The sequence below is a fragment of the Natator depressus genome, chromosome 2 (genome assembly GCF_965152275.1).
Source record: "Natator depressus isolate rNatDep1 chromosome 2, rNatDep2.hap1, whole genome shotgun sequence".
Taxonomy (NCBI): domain Eukaryota; kingdom Metazoa; phylum Chordata; order Testudines; family Cheloniidae; genus Natator; species Natator depressus.
The window spans coordinates 113,413,046-113,421,327 of record NC_134235.1 but is presented as its reverse complement, the minus strand read 5'-3'; the positions used below and the strand labels follow the sequence as shown (position 1 = coordinate 113,421,327).

General features: G+C 38.8%; 1 protein-coding gene across 1 annotated transcript in view; it reads right to left on the bottom strand.

The window, feature by feature from the left end:
- Positions 1-274: 274 nt before the first annotated feature.
- EEF1E1 (eukaryotic translation elongation factor 1 epsilon 1) overlaps positions 275-8,282 on the bottom strand; it is a 29,925-nt gene continuing 21,917 nt past the window's right edge. The window contains exon 4 of the mRNA XM_074943173.1: positions 275-952. Within this exon, the coding sequence (XP_074799274.1) occupies positions 812-952 (141 nt within the window). The 3' untranslated portion in view covers positions 275-811. The remainder of the gene's footprint in view (positions 953-8,282) is intronic.

Below are 8,282 nucleotides of genomic sequence, written 5' to 3'. Positions count from 1 at the left end.
CAGATTTTACACTTCTGTAACTTTTTCAATGAAAATTGTCAGGATTCATTTTTGGGAAATAATGTCAAACTTAACATGAAAACCAAAAATTAGCTATTGCTTCTACCTGGTCAGAGTCTAAATTCCTTTGTAGCCCAAGTCACAATAACCAATGCAAGTGATTTTTTTAAAAAAGCTTACTTGAGTTCAGTTATTTTAACTTTTAATTTTCTACCAAAGAATATTTTAAGAAATAAAAGTATCACAACCAAATTAAGACTAGACTTTTTAAATAAATTTATTACATAAATATTGTTTGCAACTGACACATTTATCTGTTCCCTTTTTCACATCCTTGGCACACAATATAGCTCTTACCATAATATTTACAAAACAGGTGTAAACATCCATGGAAAATAAAATGAAAATAATGAAGTGCTAAGTATGCAAAAGGTCAATAAATAGCAAAATATTGAAGGACAAGTTGTTCCTTTGTCTGATATTAAAGATTCAGCTATTACATGGGTAAAAAAATAGTCCCCTTAAAAAAAAAAAAAAAAAAAAAGGTTAAAACTTGATTCTTGATTCCCATTTTCCACTACTGTTGCATTTTAACAAATAAACTATACTATTCTTTTACAAAGTCCAAATCTTAAATGATAGTTATTCAACGCAATTTCATTACTTTAGGCATCAGCTGTTCTGTTTCACATAAGGAAGGTTATACATCTATGCTTACAAGTTAGTGATTTTGAAATATGCAGTTTTGAAATCCAGACATCTCCCATTTTTTCAGTTCCCAATCACCCTTCCAATATGGCACTGAAGACCCCTAATGGGCATTAGTATAGAGTCTGTTCTTCATGAAGACGATATTAGACAGATGTTGCCTGATACCTGGATAATGTTGAATGTGATTAAACCAGCGAGACACATTAAGGTATTTCTCCTTCTCTTGCACTGTAAGCTCAGCCTAAACAAGGGAAGAAATAAAAGATGTTAAATAATCATATCCCTATTAACGCAGAAACATATAAATTACAGGAATAAAAAGTAGTTTTATAAAGTCAGTTCTTAAATAGGATGAAAAATTATGACAGTCTAGTAGTGCTGTACATTGATTTTATATTTTTTGGTTGTGGACTTTTAAAACCATATGTTAACTTTATGGAAATCTGAAGATTTTCAACCATAATTTGCATAATTCAACATAAAACAGAACTGGAGGCTCAACTGTATGGGATTAAAGCAGAGATTACAAAGCATACAGGCCTGGTTCTTGTTCCAGTACCTCTAGTAAAGTGAAGAAAGGCTGGAATTTAGCATGTTTAGCAAGGGATTACTGTATAGTATCCTTAGGAAAAGTTCTGAAAGAAATACAAGTAATCCTCACTGTTGAGCTCTTGTCTAGGAAGCTGTCTGTTGAACTGCAGTCTTGCATCTCAGGCCAATGCCTAGTTTACATTTTTAAAAAGCAGTACTGAAGAGACGGATGGACTGTTTCCAAGCATATTCAAGACAGAAAGGAATTAAAGGTATGCTTCTAATTTTTATTTTTTTTTTACCGTTTGACCTAAGTGTCAGCAATAGTTGCTGGGTGTATTTCAACAATGCTGGAAAAATGCATAAATGCAACAATAATTTATTTTCTTTAGATGTACTCAGATTACTAGTATCTAGGACAAGTGGCATCATTCAAATCATGACAACCAAAAGCTATAGATTGAGGATCTGTCCACATCAGAAATATAACCATGAATTAGTAGGGTTGTCTGCCATGGTTAGAGGTGCAAATATGTTGCAATCTGCACCCTGGCACTAGCACCTAGTGCAGTTGTGATGAAGCAGCACAGAACGATGTCCTGGGGAGAGAGTTAGCAAGTAAGAGGGAGCTCAGAATCCACATGACGGGTAGAGCCCTGCGCGGATACAAATTTATATCCGCGGGTAGAAACTGGTATCCACTGAACCGCAGGGCTCTCTCGAGAACCGCAGTGGTGAAAGGAGCAGAACATGGGTCTGCCACTCCCAGGACTCAGCGCCCCATGCCGGCAGCTCCTTTTGCGAGGCTGTACAACCCCCAGCCCCATCCTCTGACGCAGCTGTACAGACTCCAGACAGGAGACGCAGTCATGCAGACAGCTGCGGGGAAGGGATGGGGCGGTACAGCCACATGGGAGGAACTGCCAGCGCGGGCCCCTGGGAGTGGCGGCTGCACGTTCTGCTCCTTTCACCGCTGTGGTTCCCAGAAGAGCCCTTCAGTTCAGTGATTACCGATTTGCACCCATGGATATAAATTTGTATCCGTGCATGGCTCTACTGACAGGGAACTGGGAAAAAGCTATTGGAGGAGGAGAAGAATGGAGATATGAGCTAGCGGATGAACTGAAGCCTGGGTAGGAGGGGAGGTGATAAAATAAAAAAAGAACAGGAGAATAAAAGTAAGGGATTGGGAAGTGAGAAGGAAAACTGGGAAGTTTTCATGTCAGAACCAGGGAAAAAAGGGATCTGGGTACGTGAGCAGGCAGACACTGTTAGAGAAAGGGAAGTAGAAGGAAATACTCTCTCTGGTACATCTGCAGATTTTATCAAGGGGAAAAAAAACTGAAAGAAAATATAATTGGTGGGGGAAAAAAAAAAGATCAAAAAGCTGTGTTTGATTAAAACAGATCCTGAAAACAGTAAACAAGAAGCCCACCCAGAAAAGATCTAAAGCAGGGCATCTCAAACTCCCGGCCCACGGGACATCTGCGGCCCGCGAGCCTCCCCAGTGTGGCCCGTGGGACTCCAGCAGTTTTCGGGCTGGGTCTCTCCCTTGGCCCCACCTGGGCGCTCCTCCCCCAGGGGCCCCGGCAGCGCAACAGAGCTGAGCGGCGTCTGCCTGCTCACTCCAGTGGCTGCCAGCCCCTCCCTGCAGTCCCGGGGCAGGCCTGTGCCTCCGTACACTGCCCCCACCGCCACTGTGACGCTGCGGGGGTGGTGCCTGGGGGCAACAGCGCATGGAGGCCCCCCGGCCCACCCCGCCTTGGAACCGCAGGTAAGCGCCGCACCCCCCTACCCCAGCCTAGAGCCTGCACCCCCTCCCCCTTCCCACACACCCCTCCCGCCCCCAAACTTCCTCCCAGAGCCCGCACCCTAGACCTCCTCCCCCACCCAAACTCCCTCCCAGAGCCCAACATCTCACCCCTACTCCCTCCCAGAGCCTGCACCCCAATCCCCTACCCCAGATGACCTCCACCCAAACTCCCTCCCAGAGCCTTAGGCAGAGGGGGCAGAGTTTTGGGGGGCAGGTTCTGGGCAGTATGAGTGACATTATTGGCCCGCTGGGAGGATTTGAGGTCTGGCATTGGCCCTAAGGTAAACTGAGTTTGAAACCCCTGATCTAAAGTATATGAACAGAGCAAATGACTGTTTGAAAATCTATTGAAGGAATACAGTTCAAAGGTGCCTAATGGACAAGTGAGGGTCACTTGTGGATAAACTCAGTGAAAACAGGTACAGCCACAGGAACATCAAATCTAAGGAACACTTCAAGTCAAAGAGAAGCAAAGAACAGGACTGCAAGAGTGGAGCTGGACTTACCACCAAGGAAAGGAGAAGTTGATTCTTCTCTGAAGTGACACAGTATATTGCTCTCTTGTTCTCATTAACAACAATGCATTTGGTACTAACTGCACAGTGTGTACAAGCTCACAAAGGTTAATGAATTGGTAACCTATAGTTTATTATTATAAGTAGCAAGTCATTAGTAAAGTTCTATATTATTTTTGCTCCTGGTATAATTTTTGGGGTTTCCCTTATAAAGTTCTAAAGATTAAAAATTATCCCTTTTGTCTTGGTTTGCGCTTCTGCCACCCCTTACAATTAGGATAGCCTTGCCTAGCCAGGTCACCACATATGTTCCACATTTTTAAAGAGTTTCCAAGTAAAGACCTTAGGGTTATTGGAAGAATCTAGTTGTGAACGTAAATTAACTGGCCATGGGAAGATGAAACTAGAAGGAGCTTCCAGGGGGTAAATAGCCATTATGCTGACTTTACATCCTCCCTCCTTGGTGCTCGTGTAGTAGTTGTGAACAGGATTTATTTACGATCAGCCCATCAGTAACCATCTTAATAAACAGCTTTAAAAGCTGCCTCAATGTATGTCTGAAGACTGGAGTAGACACACAGCCAATCTAGGAGAAGGACTAGAGAGGTGAGCTTTACTCCACTTTTGCATTCGTTTACATTGCAGAATTCTTGGTTGCAGTCAAGAAATTGGCCCAAGATTCTCAATGAAATCTAATTACCACTACATTTTCTTTGAAGTCAAAGGCATTGGAGACGCACTGAAATTCTGACTGTACTGCTGGTTCTTCACGGTCTATTCTCCTTTCAGTAGGATTAGGATTTCACTACAATCATCCCACTACTATGTTGGGTTTTTTTATTTTTAATTACCCTTCCTAGATCCTCCATTGTCAGCCTAATTTCCAACATGCTTTACAAATGCTCTGTTCCCTCTCCACGTCTTTCCATATTAACTGACCTAGTAGTGAGGGACTCAAAAATTGATTAAGCCCAGAAAGGTAGACAGCAATCTACTATGAAGGGACCAAAGATGATCTTCAGTTGAACCTGCCAGACTACATATGCAGGTGCAGATAGAAGCTTGTTTTCTTCTTCCAATCTATGAATAAAAATTAGGTGTGCGAGAATGACATCTATTCATTCTAAAAATCTTTAAAAATATAGTGACAAGAATAATCAGTTCAATTCACTAACTACACATAATGTTTCCTTTGTTTAATGAGTTTTAAATCCACAACATATTGTGATAAACTTTTTTCAACTTGTGACCAGCAAATTTACGGTAGTTTATTTAACACAAAAATTAAAGTGTTTTTGTGCACTTTCAATTGAATTTCCATCCAAAAAGCGCTTTATACAAATCAAAAGTAACAAATTAGTCATCTCGTAAATAAAGAATGTTTCATTCACCATTTTCTAACATAATAGAAAACTGAAAATTAAGTATGGTGAATAAATGTAGATTAAGCTATATAACTGCTAACAAATGTTTATTGAGCTAGTGTATCCTCCTGGTTAGCAAACAAAAAGACAATTTTAGTATGAAGGCCATACTTTAATTGCAAATCAACATGTTTTAATGGTTACCAACCAATAAAAAAAAAAAAATATCAACCTCTCTCAAGAAGATAACTAAAAAATATAATTAAAGTTGATTATTTAAATCAATCCATGCTGGTCAGAGCAAATGTGAGTATTGTGCTAGAGGAATGTTCCAGCAGGATACTACTGTATCCAAAGATATGCCCTCACAGCATCTGAAGACTGATTGTTCCAAGTTTAGTTTGGAGCTGGAAGCCACACAGAAGATATGTCAGCTCCAACTTGCTGGATAATAGGAGCAGAGAGGGAAAAAGATGGAATAATTCTGAATATTTTCAGTAGCTAGAGTCTCAAGCTGAGCTTCATCTTGTAATACTCAACTTTTGGGACTGCAAGAGTTGGCTGTAACAGGCATAGAACTGGAGTAAGAGATGCAAAGATAAGAGGGCATGGCGATAATAAAAATACCAGAGATTGAATGGGGTGGGATAGGAGTGGGGAAGAAGAGTAGAAAAAAAAGAGAACATTTCCTCTTCACAATATTGATTTTGCAGAGCTGCCTTTGCTGAATTATTGTAACTAAACTGAGCCAAGCACATCTAAGAGCCCAATAGTCCTTTCAGCAGCTTGAAAACAAGTAGATTTTGCAGCATCACTTACAGCAGACACCACACATCCCTAGATAAAGGAACTCACGTGCCAGAATGCAAACATATTACTGACCCTACATTTCTGCAAAAAATTCAGAAATTCAAACTATAATCTCCTTTTCTGGTCCATTCCACTTTTGTTGAAACTTAATTAGCAAGCTTGCCTCCTACTAGTGCAGAAAGGTGAAGTCATATTTCTACGCTCTGCATACTGCAACTGACATCACTGATAGAAGTACACAAACACTTAAATCAGAACCCATTTTTTCTGTTGCACTAGAAACACAATTAAATCAGCATTATCCAAGTAGAAAGGAACAAAATTGGTAGGAGAAAAATTTCAGCTTTTTAGAGACCTGACAAACCAATAAGTGACAGCTATTAAAAGCAGCATAGAATAGTTTAATTAAAATATCCTGTAAAACTGCCTGAAGTTCCCATATATTGGGCACTCAATGACATGCCTAGAAAAGACATCGCAGATCACATATAATTGTCCTAAATATTTACTGTAGTTTGACCTTGGTACCCAATATAAAGCAGCAGCGCCATTTACAAAGCAATGAAGAGTATGGCAAGAGCAATGTGTATACCCTGAGGCCTTACAAAATTCTGTATTTAAAATATAAAACATGCTAAAAATACTGGAACATTCTGGAGCAAACTATGGTATTTTAGTAGCAGCACTGCAGTTAAATAAGTCCTTTTTTGGTAAAAACCTATTTTTAATGGGGAAGACACTGGGCCATAAAAATATGGCATTACACTGAAATTTAGCAGACAAAGGGCCCAAGATTCCTCTCACACTAGTAACTCCCAGACTTCAATAGTTATTTCTGATTTACAAAAGTGAAAAAGCAGAAGGATTCGTTCTACTAGGGGCTGTTTAGCAGAGTGAAAAAACAGAGGGCAAAAATATCTATTCTGAAAACAAAACCTCTTGGGGAAAACAAAAGGACATGATATTTTATCTTATTTACATAATGTACTCTGCTTGTGCAGTATATTAAAAAAGCACTTTGTGGCATGCTCTAGTTTTTACTCAGATCATAACTTTTAGGTTAATTGTTTAGAGATCATCTCCATGGCATTTTTACATCATTTTGTTATAGATGGATATTTTCTGTTCTTCCTCATTAAATTAGATAATTCCCCCAAGTTAAGAAAAGCTGCTGTTCTGCTATTAAAATAATTATCTGCTATTAAAGCAATTTTAATAGCAAACAAACAGCCACTTAATTTAAGAATTTTTTTAAAGGAGGAAAATCTTTGATATTTCTATGCAGAGGTGATGAAGGCTCACCAAAGTAGTCATTATACAATGAGCCTAGAACGGAGTTTCTAAAAGGACTATGCATTGCATTCTTCAAAAGGTATATAATTTCCAATGGCACAGTGGTTACCAAGTCTCACCGTCTAAATTCTGTGGGCAAGAGTCTCATCAAGTTGTTTAATGTACCAAACCCATGAGAATAAGGATATCATGAGAGCTCAAACACTTGTACAAATTTAAAAGTGCTTAGAAAAAACATGGAGGGAAGAGGAGGGGAGAAACAGTAATAGCGACTGGACAGTATCTCACTGGGATGGCTTGATAAGACACCTGACAAATTTAGCAATACTTTGATTAAAAAAAAAAAAAAGTGATATTGACTTCAAGTCAGATCCTGAGGCAAAGTCAGCAAGACTGTGCTTCATAGAGAGCCACTACATGCAATAGTAAGGATTTATAGGCTCTGACCCCTAGCTTTAAATAGTATTAGTTATAAGAGACTACAGAAGTAAAGGAAAAATGGTAACTCTTTGTTATGGGTGCTTTATCTCTTTTTCAATTTTAATTAAAAGTCAGAGTCATCATGGGCAAAAGCCATGGCGATCAGTAAAACATCCCAAGAATCATTAACGTTGTTTTGTACCCACAAATAACATTTATTATTTTTGTGTAAATAGATGTTAAAGAGTATTAGCAAATAATTTCAGCTCAGTATTAAGACAGCATGGAAGTTTATTAATGGACATTAACCAAAATATTTACTGGACTAGGAACATAATGCTGCTGGATAAGTAGTTCAAATATTAGTGAACTTGAATTGGGAACTGATTTTTCCTTTTCATACTAAGTTTTTCAGCCAGTCTTAAGTTGGGAACCTGGATGTGAGCAGAAGGCCACCTTCCCAGGTTATTAGATAGAATTCATATTAGAATAATTTATTTATTTGATCTTAACTTGTTTATTTGATATGAACTTGATAGTCTGATTGAAGCTTTTATAGTTTTATTTTTGGTTAGACAGAAAATTCTATGTTAAGTTCAGAGGTCGTTTATTGTGTGGTGTATTTTCTTATTTTTAACGTTATGGGTGATTAATGCAGTTTATAAACTGGGAGAGTAATCTTAAGTCTATTTCTTTATCTCAGGCAACAACACTGAGATGTTAAATAAAACTAAATCAGACTTTTTACTGATTAGTCCCCAAATGTCCAAATACAGCATAAGCACAGTTCTAACTGACAGTGTACAAATATAAACGTTGTTTCCA